At 41.4% G+C, this 19,785-nt stretch overlaps 1 protein-coding gene across 10 annotated transcripts in view; it reads left to right on the top strand.

Moving 5' to 3' along the window:
• Window positions 1–2,809: 2,809 nt before the first annotated feature.
• The window catches only part of RBM33 (RNA binding motif protein 33), a 122,627-nt gene continuing 105,651 nt past the window's right edge, over window positions 2,810–19,785 (top strand). For 9 of the 10 annotated variants that reach the window (XM_032644090.1, XM_032644091.1, XM_032644089.1 and 6 more), the window contains exons 1-2: window positions 2,810–3,219; window positions 17,313–17,391. In XM_032644090.1, coding sequence (XP_032499981.1) covers window positions 3,177–3,219; window positions 17,313–17,391 — 122 coding nt within the window. In that variant the 5' untranslated portion in view covers window positions 2,810–3,176. The remainder of the gene's footprint in view (window positions 3,220–17,312; window positions 17,392–19,785) is intronic. The other variant, XM_032644095.1, reaches the window with a different exon arrangement.

The raw sequence follows: 19,785 nt of genomic DNA, 5'->3' as shown, positions 1-19,785 counted from the left end.
GTTTTCTCAAATTTGCCTACTTTTCAAGTTACGATATAAGGGCAGTCTGTCCCAGCATCTTCATCGTGACCAGAGGTGGCAGCTTCTTTATGGTTGTTTTAAGATCTCCTTTGTGGATGCGGTTCAGTTTCACCACATATGTATAGGTGTGAACTTATTTTTCTTGCTTGATATTTGTTATGCCTCCTGTATTTGTGGGTTTATATCTTTCACCAGTTCTTAGAAGTTCTCAGGAATCATCTTTTCAAACATTGCCTCTTTTCCATCCTCTGTTTTATCTACTTTTTGGAACTCCAATTTGACATTCTCATTCCAACCTCCCAATTTTGAAACCTCTCAGTCATATTGTCCCTCTGCTCCCCCACTTTTGTGGCATATTTTGGGAAATCTTTTCCTACCTGCCTGTAATTCTAAAATTCTCTCAACTGTCTCTTATCTGTTTAACTTTTCTTTTGCATTTTACTTCAACAATGAATTTTTTTAGTTTTATTGAGGCATAATTGATGTACAAAAAACTGCACATATTCAATGTACACAATTTGATGTGTTTGGATATGGGTATATACCAGTGATGCTATCACCACAATTAAAGTGGCATTAAAAAAATTATTTATTTAACTTATTTATTTTTGGCTGCGTTGGGTCTTCATTGCTGCATGTGGGCTTTCTCTAGTTGCAGTGAGCAGAGGCTACTCTTCATTGTGGTGCGCAGGCTTCCCATTGCGGTGGCTTCTCGTTGCGGAGCACGGGCTCTAGGCGCACGGGCTTCAGTAGTTGTGGCACGCAGGCTCAGTAGTTGTGGCTCACGGGCTCTAGAGCGCAGGCTCAGTAGTTGTGGCACACGGGCTTAGTTGCTCCACAGCATGTGGGATCTTCCCGGACCAGGGCTCGAACCCGTGTCCCCTGCATTGGCAGGCGGATTCTTAACCACTGTGCCACCAGGGAAGCCCTAAAGTGGCACTTTTAAACAATGTTCTCTTTGGTTCTTTTTTGTTGTGAAGCAGTAGAAAACAATATTTAATTTTATAGAAAAATTTAATATAGAGTAAAATTAAAACCCTTTTTTATGATCCATTTGAGAATAAGTTCCTGACTTGAAGCCCCATCACCCCCAAGTACCTTTGTAAGAGGGAAGAACAAATCTGACTCCATATTGGATCTGTTACTTTTACTTTAACCTTTGTATTCTATTGCTTTTGCTACACATTAAGAATGTTGCCTATAGCCTGAACTATATAGGGTAGCCCATTCTCAGGGCTCTGACCTTTAAAGGTATAACAATTTTGCATTCATGTAGAATGAAAACGAGATAAAAAGTTGCAGAAGAGAGAATAACATTTGTCTTGTTGGAGGTTTATAAGGACATTGTGACCAGACCTCTGTGGACAGCTGCAAGAAAAAAGGATTCTGGCCCAAGAAGGATGAAGTAATCAACCCCACCCCCACCCCTTTAATATAAAAGAAGCCTGAATTCTAACTCAGGTAAGATGGCTCTTTGGGACGCTAGTTCATCATCTTCTTGGTCAGCTGGCTTTCTGAATAAATTCACTATTCCTTGTCTCAACACCTCATCTCTCAATTTATTGGCCTGTCCTGCAGTGAGCAGTATGAACTTGGATTCCGTAACACTTAGTATTTTCTACAAAGACTTTCTTCCTGCATATCACCTACAATCATCAAAACAAGGAAGTTAATTTTGCTATATAACTCCCATCTTATCTTCAGACTTCATCAATTTTTGCAACTTGTTCCAATAATATTACAGTGAAATGATCCAGTTCAGAATCATGCATTGCATTCAGCTGTCATGTTGTTTTTTTTCTTCAGTTTGAAACAGTTCCTCAGTCTTTCCTTGACTTTCATAACTTTAACACTTTTGAAGACTAAAGGACAATTGTTTTGTAGTACGTCCCTCACTTTTTTTGTCCTTACTTCTTCAGGATTAGGTTCTGTTAGGTATCTGTGACAGGATTAGCACATAAGTGATGCTGTTTCTTCCTATTGCATCTTTTCAGGTGGCACACAATTTTGATTTATCCCATTACTGAAAATGTTTACTATCATCAGTTTAGGTGGAGTTTTGTAGGCTCTTCCACCATAAATTATTCTTTTCTACTAATACGCCAGCGCCCACGTGTACTGCTTGCAGATCTGGAATCATATGAAGTCATTGGACACCTCTGCGCCTTTGCTCAGCCTTGTCTTTCTACCTAAAACGACCCTTTTCTCTCCCCATAATCCCCACACTCGTTTTGGAACCAACGTCTGTAGCTTGTGGGTACGTAAAGGCCTAATTACATTCACCCCCCCTCCCCAAAGGCCAACAGGTCATAAGTCGTCTTCGGACGCCTTATCCTGAGAAGCCCTCACTCTTCTCCGCATTACTGTGTGGTCCCCTTTCTGTCACTCACTAGCATCTTGCTCTCCACCTTTGTCGCTGCTCAAACGCAAATTCTCCCGCACTCGTTCCGCGACGCCTGTCTCAGGGCCGTACCGGCGCAGCACACCCGCCTTTGCCTGCAGTCCGCAGTGCGCATGCCCGACACCTCCCGGCCCGCCCCAGGAGCGCTCGCTCCCCTCGTCGGTCCACCGCTCAGTTACTCCGCCCCCAACCCGCGCCGCACAGTCTGAACACACAAACCAATCTCAGGTCCCACTGTGGGGCGCGGATCCACTCCCTCCCACTTCCAACGAGACTTCCGCCGGCCGTAAAGCTCGGCGCCAACTGCTGCAAAGCGCCTTGCGACAGAGCCCGGGGCCGAACTACAGCCGGTAACCGCCCCCGCGTTAAACAGTAGGCTATCAGGAGCCGAGGAAGGCGGCCGCTCTTGTGTTTGACTTCCGCGCTCGGCCTGCGTTTCCCGGAGGTGGCTCGGAGCCGCCGCGGCCAGGAGGGGAGGGCCCGCGCCGGCGCCTCCCGGCCGCCATCATCCCGGCGTGCACCGCGGCGGCGGGCCGAGCCGGCCGCCATGTTGCGATAGTTTGTTGTTTTCTTCCTGAAGAGGAGCAGGCCGTAGGGCCAGCAACCCGCCGGCCGCGCAGCCATCCGCCCCCAGGCCCGGCCGGCTGCCCCCCGTGTCTCGTCCCCCGCCGTGCGTCTCCAGGCCCCGGCTGGCCCGGCGGCCCCCACAGCTGGCTTGGTGGGGCGAGGCTGAAGGCCGGGCCCAGCGAGCACTATGGCGGCCGCCCTGGGAGCGGGCGGAGGAACCGGCGCTGGAGGTAAGTGAGCGGCCCCGCGAGGGAGGCGGCGGCGGGGGGGCAGCGGGCCGCTCCTGGCCGTCTTTGTGCCCTCGTGTCCCTGCCTTCACGGCGGTGAGGCTTCAGGCTCACCTGAGGCGGCGGGCGGCCTGCGCGGGGGCGGGGTGACAGCGCCCGCCCCCGGGTCCTTTGGGGGAGGGTCGCGGCCCAGGGGGTGTTGTCCTGTCGGGCTCCGGGTGGTTGGCAGCCCCGCACTAGACCCGGCTAAGACTCATCTACATGAGGGGATGTGTTTGTGCGGAGTTTCGGAGAGCAAGGAGTCTGAAAAAATAACCTCCCCGGGCTGGTCTCATTTTCCATGAACTCCTTAGTGGTCTGATACCGACCCGAGCTTCGTGATCAGCATCCTAAGAGATAGAGACGGGGCCGAAAAGGGTCAGGTACTGATGGAATTCTTCTGGGTAGTTTCTCTTGTTTTCCTAGCGTAGATGAGTTCGATAGGGGACCTAACTCAAAACAGATTTCAGGTCAAATCACTTTCTGGTTGAAATCACATTTTGTTGATTGAGGTTTTTTTTTTTTTTTTTTTTTTTTTTAACGTGAGAAAAACACTTGAAAGTGACTTTTACGATAGTTCGAAAACTTTGATAAAGGAGACCCTTAACTGGTAAAGGATGAACAACAGCAGTGTTTGGGCTTAGTTCTCATTATTGAAACCATCCTACTGCGTGTTCTTTAGGAATGCTTATTTATGAGTACATTGCAATGATCCTGTCTAGGTCTAAGTATTGAAGCGCTCATATGGAAAAACCCACAGAGACCAAATGCAAGAAATGTCACTTCTGGTAGTATGATTCGCTGTATGCCATTTTTCTGTCACGTGATTTTTTTCCTGAGGCTTTCTAGTTACATTTTGAAAATACTTGGTTTACCTTCCTTACTTGGTTACTTTCTGGGGTTCAAAATCATGGTTCTGTATCATTTTCAAAGTGTAGTCTGGGAACTCCTGGGTCAGAAGTGTTTCCGTTAATAGTACTAGTGTCACTTGTATGTTTTGCTCTCTCGTTGGAGCATCGTGGAGTTTTCCAAAGGCTGCGTGACAGGTGAAGGCGTCGTCGTACAGGTGGCCAGTGGAATGTGTGCTTGCATAGCTTTTTGAGTTACTCATTTTTAATTTCGAAAATAGCAAATGTCAGTGAGTGTGATTCACACAAACAAAAACTTTTTGGTGTCTTCAATAAATTTGAGTCCAGAAAGTTTTTGAGAATGGCTGTTTTAGAGGATTAAGTAGGTTTTGTCCTTGATGATTTGGAGTTTTTCCTTCCATTTTGTCACAGGTGCCTGGTTTCCCATTGCTTTTAGACTAAAGGCAAACTCCTTACCAAGACTTGTGAGTTCTGCGTGACTCGGTCCCCCAGCCTCCCCAGGCTCTTGGGTCAGCCTGCTTCCCTCCAGGAGGACCGCCCCTGCCCTCGCTCTGGCTCTTCATCCCCCAGGCCTCAGGCTCCTTGGGAGGCCTTCCTTGAGCGTTCTTTCTTCTGTCTCAGATATGTTCATCTCGCTTGTGTGCCTCCCTCACCTAAATTCTGTGGCACTCTTCTTTCTTCAGAGCATTTATCTGAGTCTGTGATTTTATTTGGTTATTTATTTACTTTTTTAAAATCTCCCTTCCCCAGGAGCCTGTAAGCCCCTTGAGGACAGGAATGCTGCCTGTTTTACCTGCCGTTTATTCCAAGTTCCCGGCATGTAGTGTATGTTCAGCAAACACTTGATTAAAGAATAAAGTATTTTCTTTATGAATCCCTTTGCACCCTTTTCTGTGCATATGTAAGTTGCACATTTACAGCTGTGTGGCTTTTTATGGTATGAATGGAATCACGTAGTGCGCCCCAGTTTGCTTTGTTCACTTAGTAGTAGGTCTTGGTGATCTCTCCTGTGTTAGTAGGTGAGAGTTACATGGATCCACCATTTATTGATTAACCATTTTTGTATTGAGGGGCATTTCGGTTATATGTCCTTTTCCACTGCTGTGGAAAATTCTGCACTAAACGTCTACAGACACATCTTGGTGTGCTTAAGCAAATATTTCTGGAGGATTGATAACTCTAGAAGTGGAGATACGGTGTTGTAGGCTACATATATTAAAAACTTTTTTTGTGTGTGTGTTTTTTTGTTTTTCAGCCTTGCCTCTCGGCACGTGGGATCTTAGTTCCCCGATTAGGGATTGAACTGATCAGGGATTGAACCCGGGTCCACACCAGTGAAAGCCCGGAATCCTAACCACTAGGCCACCAGGGAACTACCGCTCCCACCCAAGTTTTTTTTTTATTGAAGTGTAGTTGATTTACAAAGTTGTGTTAGTTTCAAGTGTAGAGCAGAGTGATTCGTTTATATATATTTACACGTATATATATTTTCTTTTTCAGATTTTTTTTTTTGTCATTTGCTTTCATAAATTCTTTTCGTAATGGTGTCTCCATGCCAAGAGTTCCTCTGTGCTTTTAATACCTTATGCTTCTGTACTTTTTTATGTTTAGCTTTTATTGCATATGGAATTTTATTTTGGGTGTGGTTTGAATTTGGGGCTTCTAACAGTTCTAATATGATTTATTGAATTCTCTATCTTTTCCAACTTTAGAACATATTAAATTCTCATTCATAGTTTTAAAAAATTACTGCTCCATGGTGTGTGTCTATATATATTATAGCATGTTTTTCAGAAATTTCGATGAGCTCTGCATTTAAAAAAAAATAAACTTCAGAATCATCACATTCTATAAAGAATTCTGCTGAAATTCTTACTGGGATTGCATTGAATTTATTAATATAACTTCGGGATGATGGTTACTTTTACAATATGGGTTCTTTCATTCAGCAACAAGAATGTCTTGCTGTCAAGCTCTTTTTTGCCCGTCAGTTATCTACCAGATTTCTGAGTACCTGCTCTGTGCTGGGCACTGATCTAAGAGGTTGGGATACATAAATATTGGAATAGAAGAGATTGCAGATACGAAGAAAATTTTACTTAAGGTAAGTTCCATAGGAGAAGGGATCTCTGTCTTCTATGGAACTTACCCTTAGTAAAATTTTCTTTATATAGTTTTCATACATTTCTTGTTAGTTTTATTCCTAGATATTTTGTATTTGTTGTTGTTGTGGATGGTATAGTTTTTCATCCTATTATATTCTGGAATTTGTTGCTGATCTACTATAGAAAAACTTTTTTTTGCTTATTGTGTATAACTGGCTTATTGGAATCTTGTTTTAAGAGTTTGGTGCTTTAGATTTTCTAGTCAGACTGTCATATCTGCAGTCTCTTCTATTTCAGTATTTATGTCTCATTTCTTTTTCTTGTACTTCTCGTTCTGGAACCATTCCATGTCAAGTCCTCCAATATAATGTTGGGTAGTAGGGGTGATGACAGGCATCCTTGTCTTGTCATCCTGTCATGAGTTCAATGAGCGTTCTTTTAATGTTTTACCAGTGAGTATAGTGTTTGCTGTAGTTTTCTGGTAGTTACTGTTTGTTTAGCTCAGAAAGCTTATTTTTTGAGTTGGGGTTTTAATTTTATCAAAGCCTTTTCTGTACCATTGAGGTGATCATGAGGCCCCTTCTTTAATATCTTACTGTGATGTATTGATAGATTTCCAATGCTGAATCAACCATGCAATCTTGTGTTCAGAACCTTCTGGCTCTGTAAGTCCTTTTCAGTGTTTTGTTGCTTTTCATTTTAGGGTTTATCTGTGATCATAAGAGAGATAGGCTTATAGTTTTGTATTTGTGTGTGCACATGGTGCTATCCTGTTTTTTGTAAGATAGGCTGACTTCCTAGAATGAGTTGTGAGATTTTCTGGACATTGTAAAAAATCTCTTTATTAAATGTCAGAAGAGCTGTTGTCTGCAAAGCCATTTGGATCTCTTGCCTGTTTATTTTTCAGTTTCTTCTGATATTATTGGTCTATTTAGCTTTTTTAAATCCATGGGTCAATTTTGATAAATTTTTCTGGGAAAATTATTCTTTATGTTTATATTTTCAAATGAACAAATACGGAGTTAAAGGCTTCAGTTTCCTAAGAGTGGGTGTGTTGAAGGTAGGTAAATTTTTGAGACCCATGCATGTCTGAATAAATTCTTACTTTATTTTCATACTTGATTGATGATTTGGTAGGGTCTTGAACTCTAGATTTGACTTAGATTCATTTTCCTTAGATTTTTGGTGGTACTGCTGTGTTGTTTTCTGGCTTCCAGTTCTGCTCTTGAGAAGTCTGATGACATTCTGATTCCCTATCATTTGTATGTGACCCTTTTTGTCTTCCTGGAAGGTTTTAACAGTTCCTCCTTATTATAAGATTCATTAGCATAGGTCTTTTTCTATTTCTTGTGCTGCATTTGGTGGATACCTTAGTCTGGAAATATGCATCCTTCAGTTCTGGGAAATTTTCTTATGGTACTGTTTTTCTCCTTTCAGTTCCTCTGTCTCACTTTCTGAAATTCTTATTATTGGATTTTGATACTTCATTTGTGTACAGAAGATAAGCATGATGAGGCAGTTCATTAAGATTCTTTTGGAAGGATAGATATTTTGGTAGTTCATAGAGTCCGATAAAGGAGTTGGACAGCTAAGACTGCAGAACAACGGAAGTCAGGGCGGTGTGGGCCTTGGGCGGGCTTGCAGCTGCTGATGGGGCTTCTCCAGCTAGGCTCTGTGGCTGCCACTTCCTCGTCACTTACTCTTCTTATAGACACAGGAATTTTGTTCCTGTTTGGCCAGGTGCTGTTCACCTTTAGCTGATTTAGCTACAGCAAAATGTGGGTCCACTGTTCTAGATCTTTTGATATTTTTATTTTTTTTGGAAGAAGCTGTAACTCCGGTACTTATATATAATTATATTTTTAAAATATTGGCAACCAAGTTGATTAAAAAAAGAACATAATTCAAAAAGAGTGTGTGTCTTCTAGGCCAGCAGATTGCATCGTGTGCTCTAGAGTGATTCTGCCTTCGTGATTTTGTAGGTTCCATGAATTAGTGGTCTTCCTCCCTAAGCATTCAGGAAGTTATGGTTACCCTTTACTATTTTTACGTAGGAGATCAGGGTTTGTTACTGCAGCTGCTTCCTGAATAAATTCAAGAGCGTTGTACTTCGTGTTTGGTAGACCAGAGTTTAAATCTGATTTTGCTGTTAACTAACTTTGATTAGTCTTACTTTTCACATCTGTAAAAGGAGAATTTGGGGATGGATTAAATGAGAAAACAAATATGAAAATGCTAGCTTGTTGGAGTAAAATGAAACCTCTCTTCAGCTCTTCGGTAGTGCTAGGCTTAGTTGAGTTTTATCAGTCTTGTTTTAGTCAGGACAGAGGCCATGCCTTGCATTCCAAGTATGAAGGGTTTTAACACAGGAATTAGAGGCTTGTACAATCCTTGGAAAGGCTGGGGGTGTGATGGTCAGGAAAACTTAGTCTGATTATCTGATACTGATGGTTGGGAGCTTGCCCGGAAGCCCTTGTAACCGAAGACTGTTGCGGAGGCTCCAGTGGACTGTCTCAAGTCTGCAGTACTGGAGGTGTTGACTTCCGATGGTATCGAGTCTCAAGAAGCTCCCACTGACCGTCACAGCACCTACAAGCCCGGATGCCACACATGGTTTTCAAGAGCACATTCTGACCCCTGAGAACCTCCCATCTGCAGTGTGTGTGTCCGTCCGTCATCTGTCCTGCCTCTGCCTCATCAGAGTAACTGATGATAATTGTGACTCAAAGCTCCTGTGACTGCCTTACCTTGCATACTCTAACTCAGAGCCACACGGGGAAGGAGGCTCTACTCCTCCCATTCCCTGCACCATTGCATAGAGCGGTGGGGACCACAGTCTCAGCAGAGCTGTTACTTCTGTCTGTGGAAGGAAAGACAGATGGGTAGAAGGAAATTGTTCCTTTCTTTGACATTTCTTCCCTTACACTTCACCAATTTAGCAACTAATCTTTAGCAATTGAGAAGGTTTCACTTTTTAAAAAGAAGGTGTGGATTCTTGGGAAAAGAAATGAGGTGTCATTTTCTCTAGATTCTAAGTCATGACGGGAACATTCAGTTGGCTGAGCTCTGACTTCTTGTCCTCTCCCAGCCTGCCCGGGCCAGTAGAGAACTCAAGGGTCTAGCTTTTATGGCTTCCGTAATTGGGAGGCAGAGCCCTGCTCTGTCTTCCTTCAGGACTCATACTGTGATTAATTTCCAACACAGGAAGAGGAAATTCAGTTGTAAGACCCGCAAAACAAATTGTCAGTGTGCACTGCACTTCATAAGCGAAATACAAAGTTCACTTTAGGGAAACCTCTCCAGGGTCTCATGAAAGTAAGAGAGTTTTAGAACAAGACTACAAATAATTTTTTCAAGTACATGTAGGGGTGCTTTCTGAAAATTTTGCTTGGTTACTCAAAATTTGGTAGTTATACTGTAGGGCAAAGATGCTCACTTTGAATGTTCTTAAATATTAGTCCAATTCCTTCCTCTAGTTGCTGTTTAAATAAAGGGTCTGGATTTCCTCACTTATAAAATACGGAATTTTGACTCTGTTAGTGATTCAGAATATCAGCATGTATACATGAGAATGGTGTTGAGGCGAAAGAAAGAAGGTTAGAACCTTTGGACTAGAGCGAAGATTGGCAAACTTCGTAAAGGGCCAAATGGTAAATATTTTAGGCTCTGCAGATCACAGGGCTTCTCTTGCAGTCCTCTGCTGTGCCTTGTAGCTTGAAAGACCTATAGAGAATATGTAACTGAATTAGCATACAGTGTTCCAATAGAAGCTTATTTACATAAGTCAGGCAGTAGCCAAATTTGGACAAAAAGAGGTGGCAGACCCTACGTGGCCTGTGGACTGTAGTTTGCTGACCCTTGGACTAGACAGTTGCTAGAATCCTGTACCAAGCTAATATTCTATAAAATTTCTAATCTAAGCTCCAGGTTCCTGGAAAGGATGAGGAAATAAGAATGATAAGTAAAAGAGTTGGGTTCGTTATAGATATCTAATTGCTGTGTAATTGAAGATTGTAAAAATTCCAGTAGCTGTTTTTAAGTCTTGCAGATGAGGAAAGTTGATTCCCTTAATAACATAGCATGTCTGGTATAATGTTTTGCCTTAGAAGGAGAGTTTCTAGGTAAAGGCATTGACCACTCTTGTCCTGCTGAGTTAATCTTCCCCTTGGTCTTCAGGGATGTGCTGTTCTTCCTTTAAAACTCTGGATTAGTGTGGACATGTTTTGTTCTCTTCGTTCTGCTCAGTATGACAGATATAAACTAGAACTTTAGAAAAAAAAGGATTTGTTTGTATTCTAAAGGGAGAACAGAAGGAAAGTGATGCAGAAAATGTAAGAAGAATAAAAATAGGCATACAGAGTTCTTGTCTTAGTTTGTTTCTTAGGATTTTGAGTTAGAGTTCTTTTCATATCCATTTTTACATTCCATATTCTAGGTGGAAAGAAAGTATGTTTTTGTTTTCTGCTTTATCAGGTGTGGTTTTTCCTTTGCTTAATGTGGTTTTGTCCAAGCACAAGGTTACCCACATTTACAACCTTTTGTGTCTCCTTTTGGGAATTCTAGTTATTTTCCACTTCCTTTAGGTATTTAGTTTCTCTCGGCAGTGTTTCATAGTTCTTAATTTATAGGTCTTTCACAAATTTTATTATGATTATCCCTAGTATGTATTTCATATTTTTAAGCTAGTGCAAGGATTTTTAAAATTTCCAACTGCTCATTCCTTGTATGTAGAAAAACTATTGATTTTTAAAATATTGTTCTTATATTCTGTGACCTTATTTCATTCACGGAATAGTTTCAGTACCTTTTTTTCATAGATTCCATATGATTTTCTCCATAGTTGATCATGTTTGCTGTGAATGATGACAGTTTTACTTCTTCCTTTTCTATCTGAATTCCTTTTATTTCTTTTTCTTGTCTGGTTGCACTAGGTAGAACTTCCATTACAGTGCCGAATTGCAGAGTAATGGAAGCCCAATCCCAGTCTTGTTCCTGATTCCAGATGAAAGCACTGAGTCTTTGCCTTTACCTGTGATGTTTGCTCTAGGTTTTTCTTACAGATGCCCTTTGATCAGGTTAGGGAAATACCATTCTATACTTAAATTTGTTGAGAGTTTGTATAAGGAATGTGGATATTGGGTTTTTTTAAAAAATAAATTTATGTATTTATGTATGTATTTATTTTTGGCTGCGTTGGGTCTTTGTTGCTGCACGCGGGCTTTCTCTGGTTGTGGTGAGCAGGGGCTACTCTTCGTTGTGGTGTGCGGGCTTCTCATTGCGGTAGCTTCTCTTGTTGTAGAGCGCAGGCTCTAGGCGCGCAGGCTTCAGTAATTGTGACACGTGGTCTCTAGAGCGCAGGCTCAGTAGTTGTGGCGCACGGGCTTAGTTGCTCTGTGGCATGTGGGATTTTCCCGGACCAGGTCTTGAACCCGTGTCCCCTGCATTGGCAGACGGATTCTTAACCACTGTGCCACTAGGGAAATCCCAGATACTGGGTTTTGATTAATGCTTTTTCTCCTTATATTGAGATGATAATTGGGTTTTCTACTTTTAGTTTGTTATTATGACACATTACATTGATTTTTTAAAAGTATTGATTTTTGGATGTTAAACAAACCGTTCATTCCTGGGATAAACCCATGTGGTCATAATGTGTATTATCCTTTTAATGTATTACTGAGTCCTATATGCTGATTTTTTAAAAATAATTTTTGCATGTATGGTCATGAGGAATAATGGTCAAATTTTTTTTCTTTTAATATCTTTGTTTAGTTTTATAGTGGCCTCAGGGATGAATTTGAAAGTGTTTTACTAGTCTGTTTCATGTATCTCTGCTGTAATCTTTTTTTATTCAATGGACACAGTTTTCTCTTTTAAATACTTATTTTATTTTTTATTTGTTTATTTTTGCTGCACCAGGTCTTAGTTGTGGCATGCGGGCCTCTTTTTTTTTAAATAAATAAATTGGTTGATTGATTGATTGATTGCTGTGTTGGGTCTTCGTTGCTGTGCGCGGGCTTTCTCTGGTTGCAATGAGTGTGGTCTACTCTTCATTGCGGCCCGTGGGCTTCTCATTGCGGTGGCTTCTCTTGGTGCGGAGCATGGGCTCCAGGTGCAGGGGCTTCAGTAGTTGCGGCACGTGGGCTCAGTAGTTGTGGCTCGTGGGCTCTTTAGTTGTGGTGTGCAGGCTTAGCTGCTCTGCGGATGGAATGTGGGATCTTCCCGGACCAGGTCTTGAACCCATGTCCCCTGCATTGGCAGGCAGATTCTTTTTTTTTTTTTCTTTTTTTTTTTTTTTAATTGTGGTATGCGGGCCTCTCACTGTTGTGGCCTCTCCTGTTGCGGAGCACAGGCTCCAGATGCGCAGGCTCAGCGGCCATGGCTCACGGGCCCGGCCGCTCCACGGCATGTGGGATCTTCCTGGACCGGGGCATGAACCCGTGTCCCCTGCATCAGCAGGTGGACTCTCAACCACTGCGCCACCAGGAACCCCGGGCAGGCGGATTCTTAACCACCGTGCCACCAGGGAAGTCCACATGCGGGCTTCTTAGTTGCCACACTCGGACTTCTTAGTTGTGGCATGTGGACTCTTAGTTGTGGCATGCATGTGGGATCTGGTCCCCAGACCAGGGATCAAACCCGGGCCTCCTGCATTGGGAGCGTGAAGTCTTACCCACTGGATCACAAGGGAAGTCCCTCTGTTCTAATCTTTATCATTTACTTCCTTTTGCTATCTTTTGGTTTAATTTCCTTTTCTTTCTCCAGTTCCTCAAGATTTAAATTAAGGTTGTTGATTTGAGACTTTTGTTCATTAGTGTAGGCAATTATAGCCATAAATTTTCCTCCAAGTACTGCTTTTGCTGCATCCCATAAACTTTGGTATGTTGTATTTTTGTGTTCATTTTTCTCAAAGTACATTCTTATTTCCCTGTTTCTTATTTCTTCTTTGACCTATGGGTTGATGAAGTGTACTGGTTAATTTCCATGTATTTGTGAATATTTCAGTTTTCCTTCTTCTGTTTATTTCTAGTTTTATTATACAGCTGACCCTTGAACAATATAGGGGTCAACTGCAACCCTCTATGCAGTTGAAAATCCACGCATAACTTTGCAACTGGCTTTCCATGTCCATGGTTCTGCATCTGTGGATTCAACCAAGCACGGATTGTGTAGTACTGTAGTACATATTTATTGAAAAAAAATACACACATAAGTGAAACCTATGCAGTTCAATCCGGTGTTGTTCAAGGGTCAACCATTCTTTAGTCAGGTTTGTATGCTTTGTATGATTTTGACCTTTTGAAGCTATTAATTAAGAATTGTTTTATGGCCTAACATATTCCAGAGAATGTTCCATGTACACCTGAGAAGAATGTATATTCTGCTGCTGAGTTGAGTGTCCTGTATTTATCTGTTAGGTCTAATATCCAGTATAATTTCATCTTTTTAAAGAAACAATAGTACTGTACCATTTATTTTTAAAACGAGCTTTGCAAAGTCTTAAATTTCTATTTAACTTCCAAATACTCTCATCTTGATTATGTCTGCAGAGACCTTGTTTCTAAATAAGGTCACATTCACAGGTGGGGGAATGGGGAGGTAGGACTTAAATGTGTCATTTTGGGGCACACAGTTCAATCAACTACAGAGTCAGTTAGCAACAAATTTCTTCTGTTTTTGTTTAGCTGTGAATGTCTTTTTTTCACCTTTATTTTGATAGTTTTGCTGGATATAGAATTCTTTGAGCACTTGGTATATGCCTCTGACCTCCATTGTTTCTAATGAGAATTAGCTGTTAATCTTACCGCATTTGTTAAGTGATGAGTTGTTTTCCTCTTGCTGCTGCTGAGGTTTTCTCTTTGTCTCTGAAACATTTTGACTATGATGTGTGTATTTGTAGATCTCTGTGTTTATTTTACTTTGAGTTTGTTGAACTTTTTGAATGTGTAGATTAATATTTACAAATAAATTCGAGAAGTTTTCAGCTATTACTTCTTCAGATATTTCTCCCTGCTTCTATTTCTCTTTTTCTCCTGTTACACATATATTTGTGTGCTTAATGGTATCTCACGTTTCTTTGAAGTTATGTTCATTTTTCTTCATTTTTTTCTTTCTGTTCTTTGGATTGGATAATCTCTGTTGATCTGTTTTCAAGTTTACCAGTTCTTTCTTTTTTGCCAGTTCAAATCTGTTGTTGAGCCCCTCTAGTGAATTTTTCATTTTAGCTATTTTTCAATTATAGAATTTCTTTTTGCTTCTTTTTTATAGTTACTGTTTATTCATACTGTTTATTTGGTGCAACATTGTCATCATACCTTCCTTTAGTTCTTTAATCATGGTTTCATTTAGTTATTTGAGCATACTTTCAGTGGCCAATTTGTCTGTTAAAGCTGACGTTCGTGGCGTGTGGGATCTTAGTTCCCTGACCAGGGATCAGACCCATGCCCCCTGCATTGGAAGTGCAGGTCCTTGACCACTGGACTGCCTGGGAAGTCCCTCACAGGCAGTTTCTGTTGCCTGCCTTTTTTCTGATGGGTTGTGGGTTGTACTTTCCTGTTTCTTTGCATGTCTTGTAATTTCTTGTTGGAAATCATTTTAGATAATATATTGTGTCATGTCTGAGTGCTGGTCTCCCCACTTCTCCACCCTGGGCCTGTTTTTACTTGCTTGCTTACCTTTTTGGTGACCAGCTAGGTTTTAAGTGAAGTCTGTTCCCGCCCCACACCCCACCCTGGGCAGTGTGAAGCTTCTGATGTCACTCCTCAAGGGGACAACAGCCTTGGGCATGCCCACAGGCACCCTGGGATGGTGGTGCTTTGGCTGGGCTCCTTCTGTCTTTTTCTCTGACCACACCTTCCACAGTGCCCTGGGCCATAATTTCCTTTACAGACTGACCAGTCAAATTCAGACTCCTTTGATTGGATAGTGTCTGAGGTCAGTGATTGAGATCTGTTCTAAGTAAGTGAGGGCACTGGCCCCTGTCTCCTCATTTCTCTGGTCCACTAGGCATCCTGCAGTTCAGTCCTTATCTCCAGTGACTCTTATCTTTCTAATAATCTCTCTCCAAAACCTTCACTGTTTCTGAGAGCGCCTTTTGCTTAGGACTTTTTCTGTACTCTGTTCATAACGAAGTTAGTTCCTCTTAGAGAGTTTTGGAGCTCTGTTGTTACAAGGTTTGCTTTGCCCCTTGGGCTGACTCTGAGCCCCAGCTCTTGTGCTGTGGGTGGGGACAGTGATGTACTTGTCTCTTGGGTGACACCCTTGCTCTAGGAGCCGAGTGCCTGGGTGACAGCAGGGTGGGGGGCGGGTGCTGGCAGTAGCCCTGGATCTGCTTGCTTACCTCTCGGTATGAAACCCCCACCCCGTGAGCTGGGGCAGGGGTGATCTGGGCGCCGGTGGCGTCTGTACCACACTTGGGGCCTGGGTGAAAGAAGGGAACCCCTGCCTCCTTCTCACGCCCGGGGGTTAGCCTCAGCGCCAGGCAGGTTGCGCGTAGGGGGAGGAATGCTGAGGTGTGTGTTCTTGGCTGCACTGGTCTCGAGGGGATGGAGTTGATGCCTCACTGAGCTGCGGGGGGGAGGAGTGAGTGGGTCTTGGTTCAAAACCCACAGAATCCTGTAGCCGTTCTTACCAAATTTGAGTAGATTTCTTGAATGAGTGTTTTCCATTTAATGTATGCATTTAGAATCAGTTCCAGAGACATTAAATAGTCATTTCATTAAAAATAATTTTCACCAGTTTCTCAGAGAGTGGGTTGGTGGAGCTCCTCCTGATGTTATACTGGAAGCAGAATTCTCCAAGGATGCTAATTCTTTAATATCTCTCATTCTTCTTCTTCTTCTTTTTTTAAAGCACCTATTCTGCTTGGTAGTGTATGGTAGGAATTGATGTATTACCTTGCTAGAACTTTATTGGTTAATTTCTAGCCCCAGGCTGGAAAAATTCCTGGGGTTTTATGTTTATGTCATCTCGATCCCCTAGGTAGACTCTCTGGGGAGACGTATGCTGCTGCTTCTCAAGCCTCTTTGCTTGCATGTGTTCTAAGATGAAAAACTTAAATTCCAATTTTTTTGATTTCCCTAATAATAAAAATAAATTTGAAAATGAGGTAGGAGATGTGGTGTATATGTGAAATATACACTCAGTGTGGAAAAAAATGTAAAATATCTTAATCTTTTCTGTATCGAGTACATGTTATAATGATGTTTTTGATACGCTAGGTTAAAATGTTGTTAACATTTAACCTGTTTAAATTTCGTCTTTATTTAAAAATTTTTTTTAATTCTTTTTTTAAAAATTGAAGTATAGTTGATTTACAATATTGTGTTAGTTTCAGGTGTACAGCAAAGTGATTCAGTTATTTTTTTTCAGGTTATATTCCATTATAGATTATTATAAGGTATTGAATATAATTCCCTGTGCTGTACAGTAAATCCTTTTTGCTTATGTATGGTAGTTTGTGTTTATTAATCCTGTACTCTTAATTTGTCCTTCCCTCCCTCCATCGCTGTCCCCTTTGGTAATCATAAGTTTGTTTTCTGTGTCCTTTTCTTTTCACTTTTTAAAATGTGAACAGTAGTAAAATTTAAAATTGTGTATGTAGCTTGTATTTCTATTGTTTGTTAATTCTCTACATTATCTCTACTGCCCTTAAATAGGGTCTTTGTTTTCCATGATTAATTTGGAAAAATGTAAAAATTTCAAAAAGTATTAGAAAAGCCTCTTTAATTTTTGCAAAGTCGGCAATTTTCCCCTTTTATATAGTTGTAGTAAAAAATATGTACTCAAAAACCATTGTTTTATAAAGAAAACAGTTTTAATTAAATTTATGATTTTAAAAAAACTATTCTGTCAGTTTTCATGCCTAATAGTGTTTAGTAAGTTGATTTTCTTTAGGTAGATATGTGCTTTAAAATTTTTTAGTTATTAAAAATGGCTAAAGCATTTATAATTGTTGTATATGAAATTTTAGTATTTTAAAAAGTCGTGTCAGGAATCCTTAAATGAAACAAGTTGTTTCAGTATTTGAATGTGTGTCTGTTTTAATTTAGTAAGACTGACTTTCGTGGCCTCTCGCTCACAGATGATGACTTTGACCAGTTTGATAAGCCTGGTGCAGAGCGGTCCTGGAGGAGAAGAGCTGCAGACGAGGACTGGGACAGGTGCGGAAACCCCTGGTTACGTGCAGGATCCATGCTGATTTATCTCCTGTCGCTAGGCCACACAGAGATCTTTACTGAGCAGTGTGTTAGCTAGTGATGCTCTTTCCTGGGTAGGCTGGTCCTTACTGGGCTAAAGTAGGGCAGGGGTGAGCACTCCAGTGGAAGGCTTTGTAGTGGGCTTCTACCCCAGGCGTGTGCTGTCTCAGGGCTGCCAGCGGAGCACGGGGGGTCTTATCTCTCTGTTTTTTTTTTTTTTTTTTTTTTATGCGTTACGCGGGCCTCTCACCGTTGTGGCCTCTCCCGTTGCGGAGGACAGGCTCCGGACGCGCAGGCTCAGCGGCCATGGCTCACGGGCCCAGCCGCTCCGCGGCATGTGGGATCCTCCCAGACCGGGGCACGAACCCGCGTCCCCTGCATCGGCAGGCGGACTCTCAACCACTGCGCCACCAGGGAAGCCCTATCTCTCTGTTTTTATACAGTGATGGTATTGACTTGGTGGGCACCCAGAGCTATTACTGGAGTAATTGTATGCCTGCAACAACAATAGCAACAGAATTCCTCCACATCCTACATAATATTTGGCTAGATGTTAACATTTTTGCTATTTTAATTTGTGTAAAATGGTATCTCGTAGTTTAAATTTGGATTTCTCTGATAACTAGTGAAGATGGAAATCTCTCTTTAGGAATACACACACACACACACACACACACACACACACACACACACATACACACACACACACTCTATTAAAAATGTTGACAGTTATGATAGATGTCAGTTCCATGGAGTGATTACTTCTGGGAAGGCGCTCTAGTATGGGTTAGAGGGATGTGCACTGGAGAAGTGCACAGAGGCCTTCATTTGAGTTGGAGGAGTTCTCAAATGATGACTATTCATTACATATTTCTTACCATCTTAAATACTGTGTTGAAAATGTGAACATTACCTTGGAGTTGCAGTCAGAAAGTTTGATAATGAAGGTCAGTAGATGTGAATAAGGAACAACAATGATATACTGCTGTGAAAAGAATACCTGGTTGCTGTTTGAAAACTGTGATGTCCCAGAAGTTTTACTGAAAAATCTACATTAAAAACTGTGTAATTCTTATAGTCTACATAAAGTTGATTACCCTCAATGACTCTTTAAGGTAGTCCATAAAAAAGTAAGAGCTTAGAGCAAAGTTTTCTGTATAAGCAGTGGTCCTATTGGGAAGTACTGATAGCTAGTTTTATTTAAAAGACTGTGATGGGGAGCTGAGTCAAATCTTGTGTATTTTCATAGTTTACTCATCATTTGGACTTTCTGTTCTGTTAGTCATCTGGTAGTATTTATGTCTTTTTCTTTTGGGTTGTTTGTCTTTTCCTTATTGATTTTAGGGATTCTTTATACTTTCTGAAATTTGTTTTTTTGCGCTTAGAGATACCTCCTTCCAGTCTGTGGCGTGTATTGTCTTAAACTTAATAGTCTTCAAGTAGGTTTTTATAAATATCATTATAATCTTTTCCTGTATGGTTTTTGTTTATTTTTTTAAATTAAAATATGAAAAATGTATTTGGAAATCATTTTCAGACTTACGGGAAAGTTGCAAGAAAAACCCAGGAATTCTTATAAGCCCTTCTTTCAGACTCATAGTTGCTTTTTGTCATATTCCTGTTATTCTCTCCCTCTTTACATGCTCACACACACACACACACATAGAACATTTTTCTTTCCTGCACCATTTGACAGTAGTTTGCAGTAGTTTGTATCATGCCATTTTCTTCTGAATCTACATTGGTTATCCAAGGTTTGTCAGTTGTCCCAGTAATGTGCTTTCTAGCCAAAAATGAGTTTCTTTTCCTCCTCTTTGTTCATCTGGAAGAATTCTGTCTTTAAAGACTTCTGTAAAGGCTTCTATAAAGGCTTTGTCTTTAATGACTTGACATTTTGAAGAGGACACGCTGTTTATCTTGTAGCAGCCCTCAAGTGTGGTTTTGCTAGTGTCTCCTCAAGCCTAGATTCAGGTTGTGCATTTGGTAAGTAAGGTGCGCTCTTTGGTGACACTGTGGCCTTCCTGAGGCCACCTCTTCAGGAGACATGTGATGTCAGTCAAGCTGCTTTCTGCCTTTTGTCCTCAAGAAATTCTTCCCTACCCTGTATTCTGTATGTTCCTATGAAAGTTTTAAAGTGTTTTTTGGTCTCCCTCCCTCCCTCCTTTTCTTCCTTCGTTCTGTCCTTCCTCCTGAAATTGATTAAATTGATTGATTTTTTTTTTTTACTTATTGAGAATTTCAGGTGTATATGAGAATAGTACAATGCAGGCGATATACCACCCTTCAGCTTCAGCAGTGTCAGTGGGAAGCACTCTTGTTTCATCTGTGATCTCTGTAACCCTCCTCACATTACAGACA

The sequence above is a fragment of the Phocoena sinus genome, chromosome 9 (assembly GCF_008692025.1).
Source record: "Phocoena sinus isolate mPhoSin1 chromosome 9, mPhoSin1.pri, whole genome shotgun sequence".
In the NCBI taxonomy this organism is placed as follows: Eukaryota; Metazoa; Chordata; class Mammalia; order Artiodactyla; family Phocoenidae; genus Phocoena; species Phocoena sinus.
This window is presented reverse-complemented; position numbering and strand designations above follow the sequence as displayed.